We start from the raw sequence: 15,937 nt of genomic DNA, 5'->3' as shown, positions 1-15,937 counted from the left end.
ACAATTTATTCTGTTGTGAAGAGAGTAGAGTGCTGATTGGTTGGCAAGTGGACTCTGGTAGAGGTGATGCCATGGAGAATGCACATGTGATGGTGACTGACAGTTAATTGCCGAGCATTGTTTGAAATTTAAACCAGGTGGTTTGACCCTGATTGGTCAAGGCATTGCCTTGAGGAATGAGTCAGCGAATGGCTGTCATTATTTTGTTTAGCTGAAACAGGCACAATGTGTGTGCATGTTCTTTCTGTCTGCAAAGAACAGGGCCCTGTATCTTAATATATGTAGCTTACAGTACACATCAATGTGCCAAACTGTGAGCCCGACTGACAATCCTAAATTGATTGTCAGCGTAATTCTTAGCACATTGAGGATTATTCAGCAAATGTCCAAATGCGGAACCACATCTAATGTTGGACACTGTGTTTTGAGTTTTGCAAGCACGGGCTGGTTGGGTACAGACTGTACCTTTCCCATAGCGAACAGCAGCTAGGACATGCTGTTTGATACAGTCTACCAGCCTTTGGGACATATGGCCTACATACCTAGCATCACACTGGCATTGAAATTCATATGCCACATTACTTATTTGTGTGATAGGCAGAACATCTTTTCGGCTTGACGGCAACATCCTATTGGTGGCAAATACCACTTGTGTTGCTACTGCATAGTAGCAGTGTGAAACAGCCAGCTTCATCTGTTGCTCAATTTTTTTTAGATACTTTGCCCCTCCAGGGTAATCTGAGATATACTGGGCACTTTTCAGGGCCAAAAGTGACAGCCTTAGCCCGTTCAAGAGTTTGCATGATATATAGAGCAAAATGATCTGATCAGGGTAGCCAATTTCCAGCAGGATGCCTTTGAGGCTCTATTTCAGCACCAAGCTTGCATGGTGAGCAAATGTTTTGTGCCCTATCTACAAGGTTGCCAATAAGACCAATCTTATGCGTGTAGAACTGTAAGAATCCCAGCGGCAATACCATCTGTTTGGGCAAACGTGGTATCATTAAAGCTCAACTCAACTGCGCAAGTTGCCGAGTTCATAAGTTCAGTGAATACTGATTCACGCAACGATTGAGAGTCTAGTTCGCCATGATAGTGCTGCTACACTCTCATCATATATAAGTTGTAGCTTCCCCCTTATATTGATATTCTTGCAAAGTATCCTGATGAGTGCAAAACAAAAAGCTTCGACATGTCTTTTTTTTCAGCAGCACTCAATTTCTGTATCATCTAATGACTATAACATTCAACTTGTTGATTTCCTAGATGGGCTGCCATCTGTGATGCTGACATGAGTACTTAAGTGATAAAACATTCATTCATTACTTGACATGTCACAGTGAGACTTTCAGAGATTGGTTTCAAGTTCTGGTCTGTAGGGCCTAGAGCTTTAGCATGAAGTTCTCACTTTGCTTCTAATTATCTATGGCAAAGAAACTGAAATTTATGTAATGCACATAACTAAAATAGTTAGTTGCGAACAGGAAATGATAGCACCATTTCATGCAAGATTGTTGCTGACTCCTTGCAGAAACTGTGCGTGTTTGCCAAAATGGCTGTGTCCAGTGAAAACGTCAGAGCAACTTGCAAAATATTATGCAGTCTAATTTTCAAACAAGAATATACCGTGGATCACTTTTCATTAGTTAAAGAGCGCCCTTCTTGAGCATTATTTGATATCCTGCATGCTAGTTCAAACAGAGCTGTGACACTGATCTTGATCTACAATGAATTTGTAGGTTTTCATACAGGATGAGGTTCCAAACTGACAGTGGACATGTTTTGAAGATAACAGGAATGGAAAGAGTATGACTGATCGGATGGACCAATGAGTGCCATTAGAACTGCATATTCACTCCATGGCTACTGCTTTAGGTAGATGCCATAAAGCTGCAGCATGAAGTTGGCCTGGCAGGGAAATATAACCAAAATATTGAACACTCAGGGTGGGGGGACCTTAGCCTGTTGCAGAATAAATGTCTTCAGTACAATTTTAACTTTTTTTTTCTTTCCACCAGCCCAGTGTGTTAATTGTAAGCTACAAGGAATCTGCAAAGGCGGCTTCACAGTTTGGATCATATGAAAAGACAGAATGGAAGTCCGACAGCAGTATGATCGCAGTTGCAGTAAGATAAAAAATTCATGCTTGTCCTTAGCAATGTTATCTGTGAGCATTAAGTCTTTTGTGAAGAGCTTTGGGATGTTCTGTTGCTTTAAGTGTGGATTACACAAGTGTTTGCCATTGCTTTTGCTATTTAACTAATCAACCAATTGAAAACACTTATCAAAGTTTTCCAGTGGTTGCTTATTTTTTATATTTGACTGATTTAGACCAAATTTCTAGGGTGGGAAAATAGGACAAAAGACCAAAATGCCATATTTTCAAACCAAAAGAAAATCACTCAGTAAAACAGAAACTCGTATGTATATTAATGCCTTCAAGATTGGCCATTAGTGTATATTGACTATGAGTTCACCAGTTTAATTGCTGAATTGTGATGATCACTGGATGAGATTCCCCTACTGGGAGAAAGGAGCAAAGGGTTCCATTCACATAGCATCCTGTAGACCAGACTTCTCAATGCACTTTACATACAATGAGTTACTTTAGAATTGGAGTGACTATTGCGTTGTCAAATGTGTGTCAACTATTTTACCCACAAGATCTGCTAAAGCGCAACAAAATGGATAATTTGTTTGAAGGAGAGGATTGCTGACCAGGTGACATGTTTTAAAAAGAGCTTTGTTTAACAAAGGATGGGAGACTTCTGGCATAGCAGTGTTTCATCCCTACTATGTTGGAATGTTAGATGTGTGCTTGGGCCTAAATTGGGCTGCTAACTCTGGTATTTCTGGAGATTTGATCATGTGATAATGAACACATGGCATTCCATGTGACACTGAATCACATAACTGTTGATTACATAACATCTGCAAAGTGTGGCTAAAGTCATCAACTCAAATATCAACAGAAAATGTTAGGAATACAGCAGATGTTGACCTGCTCAGTGAAAGGAGAAACAATTAGCACTTCAGGTTGCCTTTTGTCAGAACCCGAAACATTAACTTTATTGGGGAGGGAAAAGAGAAGGTGGGTGGGAAGAAGAGAGAAGGTTTGGGGGAGTGAAGAGGAGAGATAGTGGCCCCCTCGTTCTCATTTTCAGACATTTGCTTTCCTCCCTTTTCCATGAGCTCTGTTTCTCAGGATGCTCAGAGTTTCCAGGTGATTATCACTGGCCCCAAAGCTGTAACTTCACAAATGGCACCAAAGCACTGATTCTGAATAATCGGGAGACCAGCAGGACCCAAACAACACAGTTTGGCCATACCAAGCCAGAGGCCACAATGCATGCATAGACAATGGATATGCCAAGTCTCCTGAGTCAGCCGAGAGATCCCCTGCCTGTTCTGGTAGAATTGTACCCAAAGTGGGAGGGTTGGAAATCCTGGGTCTATTTGAAAATTCATGTGAAAATGCCTTTTGTGTCATTCTGTCATATGTGAATTTACAGAAGGTGTTTGGTAGTGCTACATAATAGGCTTGCTAGCAAAGTTTAAGTCTGTGAAGTATAAGGCACCAAGGCGGAGACAGGAAGCAGAGAGTACTTTGGACTGGAGGAAGGTAATCATAGAATTGTTACAGCACAGAAGGCGGCCATTGGGCCCATAGTGTATGCACCAGCTCTCCAAAGGAGCAATTTTTTTTCCCCATAGCCCTGCATGTTCCTCCTTTTTCAGACAACAATCCAATTCTCCTTTGAATTCCTCAATTGAATCTGCCGCTAACATGTTCTCGGGCAGTAAATTCCAGATCGTAACCACTCAGAGTAAAAAAGCTTTTCCTCATTTTGACATTGCTACTTTTGCCCAGTTACTTTTAACCTGTGTCCTCTGGTTCTTGACCCTTCCATCAATGCAACGGCTTGGTTCTAGGATCACTGCTTTTCTTGAAATATTTTAATGACTTTAGACTTGGGTGTACCTGGCACATTTTCAATATTTGCAGATTGCTCAAAACTTAGAAGTGTTGCAAGTTGTGTAGAGCTAGCAACAGAGGACATTGACAGGGTGGTGGTGGGCAGACAGTGGCAGATGAAATATAGTGTAGAAAATTTTGAAGTAATGCATTTTGGTAGGAAAAACAAGGAAAGACAATACAATCTAAAGGCGATACAGGAACCAAGAAGCCTGGAGTATATGTGCACAAAACATTGAAGGAAGCAGGGCAGATTGAGAAAGTGGTAAAAGAGCTTGTGGAACCTCGGGCTTTATAAATAGAAACATAAGAGTACAAAGCCAAGGAAATTATGATAAACTTTTATAAAACATGGGTTCAGCCTCTGGACACTGCACTTAGGAAATATGCGAAGGCATAAGAGAGGGTGCAGAAAAAATTGAGACTAGTTCTGGGTTCTAGGGACTTCAGTTAAATGGATAAGATAAATTGGAGAAGTTGGGACTCAACTCATTAGAGAAGAGAAGGTCGAGAGGAGATTTGATCAAGGTGCAAAAAATCATGAGGGACATAGTTATTAGATGAGAACCAGAGAGACAGATTTAAGGTGATTGGCAAAAGAACGAAAAGCATCATCAGGACATCCTTGTTTGCGCAGCAAATGGTCGTGATCTGGAATGCACTACCGAAACTCAATTCAACTCTTTTTTTCTTTAAGAAGTGAATTGAGTCAAGAGAACAAGCTAATGACCAGCCAGACTATGCCATTAGGTAATTCCCCCTTGACTTTTCTACCTTTTGAGAAAAATCTTTTAATTACTGCTTTGACCTTTGTTGCAGGGTGGCCAAGTTGTATTATTAATGATGGAATTGATCTGCAGGTACTCCTTGGGTGGAAACTTTAAGTTTATTTACATTATACTCAGCTGCAGCTACACGTGTGCATTCAACTCCAACCCTTATGTCAATGCAGACTCGATGGGCCAAAGGGCCTCTTCTGCACTGTGATTCTGTGATTCTATCTCTATGCTGATTGCTGAGGTAGCTTTCCTATTGGTTACTACAGATCATGTGATCTCTCCTAACAAGTATATTCTTAAAGGTACATTTCACACTAAATAAAACCATAATTACTACATTCCTCCCCCTTTAACTCAGCTGTACATATTATGTTTACAAGTACATAATTTTCAAGACAACATAATATTTACGCTGGGTAAGGAACCTCCTTTTCCGGCGTTGCCTGAAGATCAGGTGCTTCGCTGGGCACTTGCAGTTCTGTATCTTGTATATAAGAACATCAGACATGTCAGTCCTGAGTTGTGTCCTCAATAGGAAACGCATACCCGGTCATGGCCACTGGTGGAACCAAATCTTGGTGATTTGTGTCTCTCTTCCTTAAATGGTCCACACGTTTACAGATGATCCGGCTTTCCACCTCCACGTGGTAAGATAGAGGGCCTGTCACTGCACTTAATTCACCCAGGAATCACTTTGGTCCTTCCCCGAAGTTCTTCATGCGTACTGGTTCTTCCACAGTAAGTTTCCTCTCGTGACTATGCCAATTATGTCTAGCTTTCTGGCTTCCTTGACTCCTTTCCACCTTCCCCTCTAAATTCGGCATTATTAAGTTCAAACTCGTCCTGAGATGGCATTTTGACTGTAACTCCACAGGTGTGACACTTGTGTGAGGGATAGTCCTGTAATGAAAAAGAAAGCATACTGGTTTGGTTGCCACAGAATCACCAGTTAGCTTTTTCATGCCTGCCTTGAACATTTGAACTGCGCTTTCAGCCAGTCTGTATTGAGGAAAGGTGGTACAGTGCAGTTTTCACGAGTGATACAGTTGAGACTGATAAATTGTTGAAACTCAGCACCCGTAAATGCTATGCAGTTATCAGAAAGGACTATTTCTGGCAGTGTGTAAATGGCAAAACTCTGACGTAGTTTCTCAGTTGTAGTGGCCGCTGTTGGTGACTTCACCTCATATACGTACAACCATTTTGATTGGGCATCGACAATGAGCAGAACATTGACTACATTGGACCTTTCCTGGGAATAATGTGTAACCGCACCCAGGGTCTACCCATGGATGTAATGGAGCTGTCACTGGCAACTTTTGCAGTTGCTGACATTGCACACACTGCTTTACTAAACTCTATTTCGCCATCCATCCCAGGCCACCATAGATAGCTGCACGCTATGGTCTTAATTCGGGAAATTCCTGGATCGTAGTTCAATTAAAAGTAGTTCCTCCAAAGGGAAGGGAGCCATCACTCGTTCTCCCCACAATAAGATGCCATCCTGGTTGGTTATTTCATGTCTCTTGTTGAGGTACGGTTTCATTTCGTCAGATATGGGCTCCTGTGACCAAACATGTAGCACTTGTTTTCGTACTTGAGATAGGACTGGGTCCCGGCTTGTCCAGTCTCTAATCTGTCGAGTACGTACCGGCGAGTAACCTAAGAAATTTAACAGTAAAACAAGTTCCTGTGGACTGGGACGTGCTCATCATTTTCTTGTACGAGGTAAACGACTAAGGGCATCGGCGTTTGAGATTTGATTGGCAGGCCTATACACGATAGTGTATTCGTATGCTGCCAGAATTAAAGCCCATCATTGTATTCTTGCTGAAGCTATGGGTGTTATAACCTTGTCCTCACTAAACAATCCTAACAATCATTTGTGGTCCGAAACAATTGTAAAATGATGGCCATGTATGTACTGGTGAGATTTCTTGACACCAAGGGTGATGGACAGGCCTTCCTTTTCTCTCTGTGAGTATCCCTTTTCTGCTGTGGTGAGCATTCTGTGCCATCGTTCATCCAATGAGAGCACTGCTCCCACTCCGTAGGGAGATGCGTCACATGTCAGCACCAATTCTTTCATCTGGTCATAATGCCCTAATAGATTGGATGAGTGCAAAAATTGTTTCACCTTCATGAAAGCTTCTTTCTGGGGTGCCTCCCAAGACCAATGTAGGTTCTTTTTGAGTAGAGAATTCAGGGGAGCCAGCACTGTAGACACATTGGGTAAGAGCCACCCATAATAGTTGATCATTCCCAGGAATGTTTGATTTGATCTCTGAGGCGTTCTTTGGTGTAGGTGCCTCTCTTGTGGCTCTCTCTTTCCTCTCAACCGGCTGGAGGTCCTGTTGAATCTACCCAGTGACCCAAATAGATTACCTCCCTCGGTTGGAACATGCACTTTTCTTTTAAATGCACTCCAGCTTGCGAGAAATGTTTTGAGACTACTAAGTTTACCAAATGCTCTTTTTCAGTGAATCCTGTCACCGATACATCTAAATAGACTACAACCTGGGGCAGTCCCTGCGGTAAGCTTTCCATTGTTTTACTGGAAGATGGTACAAGCGGAGGAGACACTGAAAAGCAATCATGTATATTGTGGGTATTAATTGTGACAGATTCCCGAGAGGCATTATCCATCTCTAGTTGTTGATAAGCATGACTCATGTCAAGCTTTGTGTACGTTGTCCCTCCTGCCAGCTTGGTGTTCGGGTCTTCGATTTTTGAAATGGGGTGTCTGTCTAGTTTAGCTACTTTATTAACTGTCAGTTTGTAATCTCCACAAATTCAGACGCCTTGGTCAGGTTTAAGAATGGGGACTGAGTGCTGCCCTTTCTGAGAACTGAACAGGTTGTATAACACCCAGTTTCTCTAGTCTCTTCGGTTCAATGTCGACTTGTAGAGTCATAGACGTATACAGCACAGAAAAAGGCCCATCGACTCTGCGCTGGTCAAACAAGGACCTAACTCTTCTAATCCCATTTTCCAGCACTAGGCCCACAGCCTTGTATGCCATGGCATCGCAAGTGCACATCCAAATACTTCTTAAATGTTATGAGGGTTTCTGCTTCTACCACCTTTTTAGGCAGTGAGTTCCAGTTTCCCACCACCCTCTGGGTGAAAAAATTCTTCCTTACATCCCCTCTAAACCTACTGCCCCTTACCTTAAATCTATGACCCCTGGCTATTGATCCCTCCACCAAGGGGAAAAGTTCCTTCCTGTCTACCCTATCTATGCCCCTCATAATTTTATACACCTCAATCATGCCCCCCCCCCCCCACCCCCCCGCAATCTCCTCTGCTCCATGGAAAATAACCCCAGTCTATCCAAAATCTTCTCATAACTAAAACTTTCCAGCCCAGGCAACATCCTGGTAAATCTCCTGTGCACTCTCTCTAGTGCAGTCACATCCTTCCTATAATGCGGATTCTAGAACAGCACGCAGTACTCTAGCTGTTATCTAACCAAAGTTTTATACTCTTCCCGCAGGGCATGTGGCACCGGCCTTGCCTTCATAAAGCAAGGGGTTGCTTCCGGATCCACATGTTCACATGAATCTTGGCCTGCAGGCCCTGGATTTTTCCCAGTTTGCCCTTGAAGACTGTGACATACTTTCTAAGTAGCTCTCATAGCCCACTTGCTCTCAAATGAAAAATTTCAGCTCATTCTAACTTAGTCCCTTTTAATCAATTTCACCAAAGGAGGCTTGGCCCTTCACCTGCTACCACAATCAAATGGCTTTGCTAATTGGCTTCCATAATGGATAGTTACTCTGCTTATTGTTTTGACTTGAATGCCTTCACCCGTCTATGTTTTTAGCTTGGCAGCCGTTTCTTCTCAACTTAATTGATCACCATTATTCACATATCTGAAGGTATGTTCCCAATTACTGTTGTGGAAGCTTCCGTGTCCACTTCCATTTCAACAGGTTTGCCATTTACTTGCACTGTGACAAAGATTGGCTTTGTCTTTCCAACTTTCAGATTAAACGAGTAAATGTCTGAATTGTTTCAGGCTCTTCTACATTGTAGATTTCATTGGGTTGCTTCTTTTGTTTACAGACCTGCTTGAATCTTTCCTTGCATTGCCTCATCATACGTCCATTTCTATGACAATAGCAGCATTCAATTTTTCTAAACTGCCAATTGCTAAAAGTCTGCTTGTTTCCACCTATCTTAAAATATTTTTCAATGTCACAGCTGAGTTGTTTTTCTTCAGCTAGCGGGGGCTGTTTCCCATTTCTTGGCAGAGTCTTGCTTTTTTGTGCTACTTTCGGCTGAGGTTTCCCGCCCGATGTGGAGGACAGCACCATTTTGTGCACGCTGTATTGCTTTTGAATCTCTTACTGTGCTTTCCATGGCCAGCGCTATCTCTAGTGCCTTCTTGAGACCCAGATTCATTTCGGACAATAACCTTTTCTGAATAGAGTCCTCTTTCACGCCATACACTAAATGACATCTGAGCATGTCGTTCAGAGTCGTACCGAACTTTCAGTGTTCCATTAACTGCTTCAAATTTGTCATGTCACATGCAATTGTCCCACCAAGGGCTCTATTTCGTGAATTAAACCCAAACCTCTGCATCATGACTGAGGGCTTAGGTTGAAAGTGATCCTTCACGAGGTCAATTAATTGAAATTTTGCGAATCTGGGGCACTGGGTGCCATCAAACGTCGAATTAAACCATAGGATTTGCTTCCTCAATTACTCGAGGATCGGTCATCCCTTCTCTCCTGTAATCTCGTTCACTTGACAAAAAAACATGAGCTGTTCTATGTAATGAGTTCTATGTAATCATCCGTTGCTAATTCAAAAGGATCAATTCTCCCAAATTGTGGCATTTTGAGAGGACAATTTCAGTTATAATGGAGCTTGTTACATACAATCACTGGGCTCCGAGGTACAATGCTGATTTCTTTCTAGCTTGATTTCTTCTATTCAGCTACGTTTTATCCTCATCGCCAGTTTGTTGTAGGACAGCTGAGTTGTACTGTTAATAATGAGTTGATCTGCGGACACTTCTTGTTTGGAAACATTAAGTTTATTTACAATATACTCAGCAGCACTTACACGTATGCTTTTAACTGCCACTTTATCGCTACACTGACTGCTGAATTAGCTCTACTATTAATAACTACAGATCACGTGATCTCTCCTAACAAGTATATTCTCAAAGGTACATTTCACACTAAATAAAACCATAATTACTGCAGCCTTACAGTCCAACCAAAATTGGGAGCGTGCTGATTCATAAAATTACTTTGTAATTTTCTTGTGATTTTGTAATTCTGAGCTGTAAAATCTTTCCTGCTCATGAGTTAAACATAATATTTCCTTGTTCCTCATTATGTCCCCGATGTGGAACTTAAGGTTTTGACAGATGCAAAATACAAACATGTCTGTTTCTGTTCATAAATCAGTCAACATTGAGGAGCATATTGATCAATTTAAGTGTCTCCTTTTGGGAACCATTCCTTTTTTACGTGTTTTCTGTTAATTATTTAGCCAAACTAGACAACTTAAATTTCAAACATGTAAACTGAATATTTCAAACATTTTAATGGTTGCACTAGCCTTTACTGCCACTTCCATTGCAATGCAGGTTTGCAATTTGAGTATGCTATGAAGAGTTATAAATTCAACATTTATAGGTTTTGTTTGAATACATAAAATTTTCAAATTAAAGTGTACAATTTTCAGCTTTTAATTAGTATTCCTTCTCAATATTCAGAGTTACATGCAACACCTATATTCCACACCTAGCCTCATTATATTTCCTTAGCTTTGGCATAGCATTGTTCCTTTAGAATTGCAATGCTTTTGTTTTGACTATCCCAAAATACGCGATGTTTCCTGTTGATAAGCCAGCAGAGTTTTCAGCGTAGTTACTAAGACCAATGTACTGCATTATCACTTGTTTAGTTTGCTTTGAAATGCTTTTGATAAAGCAGTAAAGAGAGCAATAATGGGTACAGATTTGTTTGTAGATTTCAAGTTAACTGGAGCACTTGCTATTTTACTGTTGAGTCTGGAAAAGTTGGAGCATTTTTACTTTTGTCTTGTTCTACCTAATTCACCCACCCACATCTGGAAAATGTGGATTTGTCTTTGGGGTATGGGTGCCAACAGTCCTCCAATAATTCACTTAAAGCCATTATTTGCGCCTAAGCATTGGAAAGACTATTCTATTGCAGAATGCTTCATACTTCTGCCTGGACCCAGCCTTCATGCAATTACAGACCTAGGGACGAAGTAAATAATGTAAGCATCATACTTCAACTAACACTGTTGCCACCTTTTGGTTCTTGGTTACAATCCTTGGCAGACTTGCAAAGTTGATAATACCTTATTTTCCTCCAGACACAGAAAATTAATAATGTCCTCCTAAATTAATGCCGTTTAACAAAGTGAGCAGAAGCCATGCTGAAGATGTTTTAGAAAATACCAGCAAAATTTACAATGTATTCTGCAAATTGCATGAGTATAACCTGTAATTAGATTGGCTAAGTACACCATCAGATGTGAGTTATTGAGGTCATGGAAATGTCATCAGTGAAATCCAACCACTTGGGTTTAAATAATGCAGATTGTGATGATAGCTTAGGATTTGCACAGCTACCTTCAGGTCATACACATGGCCTTATCTTTGGAAATGTTAGTTGTGGTTGTCATGCCCTTCAGTGAATTAAATGTATTAGGTAAGCATCCCTGATGGTGAAAATGTTGTGGGTTCAGTGGACTGCATAGTCTTTGCTTATTCCATACATAAGTGTTACAGTTCACACTTATGAGCAATTGGCGCTTCTTGGAATATTTAGTTGCCTCTTGATGAAACCTGTTGATTTCTGATCCCTTCAAAGTATACTATGTATTAAATATTAAGAGTACCAATATAAATGTTTAAAATGTTTACACTACTGGAGGTATATTGTTTCACAGTATTTTCCATTATGCGTTGCGCCTGTGTATTTTTTTCAGCCGTTTGTGCTGACCATTGTGTTTAACAACATGTACCTCATTCATCTTGGGATTGTACATACAATATGGCAGAAATTAATATTTGGAATCATAAATGAAAGTTTTAATAATTTTGTGTATTTTTGATGCAAATAATAAATATCTATTCATGTATTGAGGCACTTAGTGAAATTGATACCTTCACCCTCCCAACCTTATTTCCAATTCCCCTTCAATCTTTTATCATCCGAATGTGACTCAAACTGAGTGTAGTCCCACAGCCTCTAGTAGTTGCCTCCAACTTTTCCCAAGTGACTAGTCCTCTATAGGGTCTTCAAAATCATGAATGGTTTTTCTCAAATAATTAAGGAGAAACTGTAGTGACAGAGGGCTGGTAACGACAGGCCAATTCAAAGGCAAATGTCGTATCTTCTAGAGCAGGAGGACTATCGCACAGCAGACAATTTAGGATTTCGCCTATAGACTAATTGATAGGGACTATACGTGCCAACTATCTGAATTGGATTTTATGCATGAACTGCCCTTGCCAGGAGGGCTGTCAACTTGCAGTCCAGTTGACCGGCTAAGATTTTATGCATCATTTCATTGATCACCACATGATTCTTTTCACAGCGTCCATCACTGAAAGGTATTCATGACCATAATGTTCAAGTTTTTGAACATCTCTGAAAGCATCAATGGCAAATTCCCTAATCAGAAACTTAGCTAGTGCATCAAGCCTAGTCCCTATATATTTCTCCATGATTTTGTCTATAATTACTTATGTCCTTACTATGTATTATTATAGAAGAAATGCATCTGGTAGCCAGGTCCATAAACTATAGAGTAAAAAATATTTGTCTTTATGCCATACTCTGACCATGTTACATAGGTGCGGTTAATAGATCAAATTTCTTAAATTTCACCCAAGAACTCAGAAGATCCAAACTTTCATTAGTATCCTGTTAAAAGGCAGATAGGGTTCAAATAACTTAGCAAAATTTACGTTCTACTACATGAGTAATGGGCACTTGGACAATATATTGGCAGGCAACTGGCTGCCCTGGAGCTGCACCCTCGTGAGGAGGCATGGCTTTAGTAGAAGGGGGTAGGGGAGTGGTGGTCTTGAAACAACTCTTACCTGTTTAAATAAGCTGATATCCATTTAAATATTGTAATTATAATAATTTGAATTCCCAATATAGAAGACCTTTTCAGGTTGATTGGAACAAAATTCTTTTTATGCTAATCGATATTATAGGAATGTCCCATTGTTTTCAAATTCAACGTTAGTGCCCTCTGTTGTTTTTAATATCATGGTTTAATGTACACTTTGATTTTCAAAAAACCTGTAATAGGCTCCCCCAATGGCTTAGCAAAATTATCCAGTGAGTAGTTGAGTTGTATTGACCAAGAAGGTCATGAGCTTGATCCCCAATGTGTTACCTTGTGTGAGCCAGAACTGCTGTGCTACATTTGGCCTTAGCACTGCTGAGACAAATGGAATTTGAATTTATCTGACAAATGCAATAAATAACCAAGATTTCAACACGTAGCACTTTATCTTTTTTTGAGAATCTGTGCTTACTTTCATTTCTTCAATGTTCAAAACCATCCAGCTGAGAAAGTCCAGCTGCTCTTTTCGCAGTGTCTTGGCCTGCAATATATCCTGCTTTTTTGTGGTGATTCAGTACTCCTTGGTACTTCCTCCTTTCCATGTTGGGCAGCTATGGAAAGCAGTTAGGATATGCAGCTGGTTATTGCAAGGATTAGTTAAGGCACATAGTGTAGATATAGTTAAAGGGTATCTAGATAGCATTTGAGGGAGTAAGGAATAGTAGAATATATTGAAAGAGTTAGTTGAAGAATTTCCAGTTCCCTGGCCCCAGCTGCCTCCTCTTTACCATGGACATTCAATCCCTCTACAACCCCATCCCCCACCGGGATGGTCCGAGGGCTCTCCGCTTCTTCCTTGAGCAGAGGCCCGAAAAATCCCCATCCACCACCACTCTCCTCCATCTGGCTGGACTTGTTCTCTCACTGAACAATTTCTTCTTAAACTTGTCCCACTTTCTCCAAATAAAAGGTGTGGCTATGGGCACCTGCATGGGCCCCAGTTATGCCTGTCTCTTTATGGGGTATGTGGAACATTCCTTGTTCCAGTCCTACTCAGGCGCCCTCCCACAACTCTTTCTCCAGTACATCGATGACTGCTTCGGTGCCACTTCATGCTCTTGTCGGGACCTGGAAAAATTTATTAATTTTGCTTCCAATTTCCACCCCTCCATCAATTTCACATGATCCACCACTGACACTTCCCTTCCCTTCCTTGACCTCTCTGTCTCAATTTCTGGTGATAGCCTATCCACCAATATTCATTACAAGCCCAACGACTCCCACAGCTACCTCAAATACAGCTCCTCACACCCTGCTTCCTGTAAGGACTCCTTCGCATTCTCTCAGTTCCTTCGCCTCCGTCGCATCTGTTCTGATGATGCCACTTTCCAAAACAGTTCCTCTGACATGTCTTCCTTAACCGAGGTTTTCCAGTCATGGTGGTTGACAGGGCCCTGAACCATGTTCGCCCATCTCCCGTGCATCCGCCCTCACCTTCCTCTCCCTCCCAGAACCATGATATGGCCCCTCTTGTTCCTCACTTATCACCCCACCAGCCTCCACAATCAAAGGATCATCCTCTGCCAACTCCAGCATGATGCCACCACCAAACACATCTTCCCTTCAACCCCCCTTGTCGGCTTTCTATAGGGACTGTTCCCGCCCGGGACACCCTGGTTCACTCCTCCATCACCCCCTACATCTCAACCCCCTCCCACAGCACCTTTCCGTGCAACCGCAGAAGGTATTACACCAGCCCCTTTACTTCCGCCCTCGTCACCGTCCAAGGGCCCAAATACTCCTTTCAAGTGAAGCAGCACTTCACTTGCACTTCCCTCAATTTAGTCTACTGCATTTGCCCTCCCTCCCAAGCATGACCCAATTCTTCCTGTCGCTTGCCATTTCATCTCATGTCCACATGTCCATCCTTGGCCTGCTGCAATGTTCCATTGAAGCTCAACGCAAATTGGAGGGACAGCACCTCATCTTCCAATTAGGCACTTTACAGCCTTCCAGACTTAACGTTGAGTTCAACAACTTCAGATCATGAACTCTCCTCCATCCTCTCCCCCTTTTTGATCCCTTTTTTCCTAATATATACCTTTTATATAAACATATCGTTTTCATTTCCCACCTATTTCTATTATTTTTAACATTTATTTCCATCCATTGTCTTATCTCTACCTTTTAGCCTATTTCGATCCCTTCCCACCCCACCCCACTAGGGCCATCTGTCACTTGCTCATCCTGCTTTCTACCCTTAGTGCATCCTTTAGCTAATATCACCATGTTAACACCCCTTTGACCTTTGTTTATGACATCTTTGACAATCTTTCCTTTGCCTCCACCTATCACTGGCCCTCTATCCAGCTCCACTTGTCCCACCCCCCTTAAACAGCGTATATTTCACCACATTTCTGTTTCTCTTTAGTTCTGAATAAGAGCCATACGGACTCAATGTTAACTCTGTCTTCCTCTCCATGGATGCTGTCAGACCTGCTGAGTCTTTCCGACTATTCTTGTTTCTGTTTTAGATGAAGAGGAGTGGGCGGGTAGTCAATGGAGCATAAAGAGATTGAGGAATTGCCAAATGGCCTGTTTCTATGAAATGTTAGTTTTTAGTGTGTTCCCATGCCTGTCACTAGAGTTTTTTTTTGTTTTTGTAGCAAAATCGGAATTATTCAGTACTAAAATATTTTTTCTAGTCAACACCCAGGAGAATTGTAAATGAGGCAATAAATAGAAGAATCAATCGTAGAAACATAGAACTTTGCAACACAGATAGAGACCATTCAGCTGACTCTGTCTGCCAACCAGCAAAGAGTTATCTAGCCTAAACCCACTTTCCAGTTCTTGATCCATGCTCTTGGATATGCAGGTGAATTGCTTTAATCTACAACTTCAAATGTTATGACAAGGTGGTAGAGGCAGAAACTTTCAGGCAGTGTTCCTGACTCATAGCCCTCCAGGTGAAAAGATTTCTCCAACTCCTGCCTAATCCTCCCTACATATTACTTTATTTATATTTATTAGAAAGTATGGATTAGGGTTAGGAAGTGTATGTGAAATTGGGATGAAAATAGCATCTGCCTTAGATGTGAAA

The 15,937-nt window shown here is 41.4% G+C and overlaps 1 protein-coding gene across 3 annotated transcripts in view; it reads left to right on the top strand.

Annotated features, from left to right (window-relative positions):
- ric1 (RIC1 homolog, RAB6A GEF complex partner 1) overlaps positions 1–15,937 on the top strand; it is a 165,538-nt gene that overhangs the window by 25,383 nt on the left and 124,218 nt on the right. For 2 of the 3 annotated variants that reach the window (XM_041186021.1, XM_041186019.1), the window contains exon 2: positions 2,019–2,126. In XM_041186021.1, the coding sequence (XP_041041955.1) occupies positions 2,019–2,126 (108 nt within the window). Of the gene's footprint in view, positions 1–2,018; positions 2,127–7,235; positions 7,290–15,937 lie in introns of those variants that run through there. The other variant, XM_041186022.1, reaches the window with a different exon arrangement.

The sequence above is a fragment of the Carcharodon carcharias genome, chromosome 4, assembly GCF_017639515.1.
Source record: "Carcharodon carcharias isolate sCarCar2 chromosome 4, sCarCar2.pri, whole genome shotgun sequence".
In the NCBI taxonomy this organism is placed as follows: Eukaryota; Metazoa; Chordata; class Chondrichthyes; order Lamniformes; family Lamnidae; genus Carcharodon; species Carcharodon carcharias.
The sequence above is the reverse complement of the archived record's forward strand: the minus strand, read 5'-3'. Positions and strand labels throughout refer to the sequence as shown.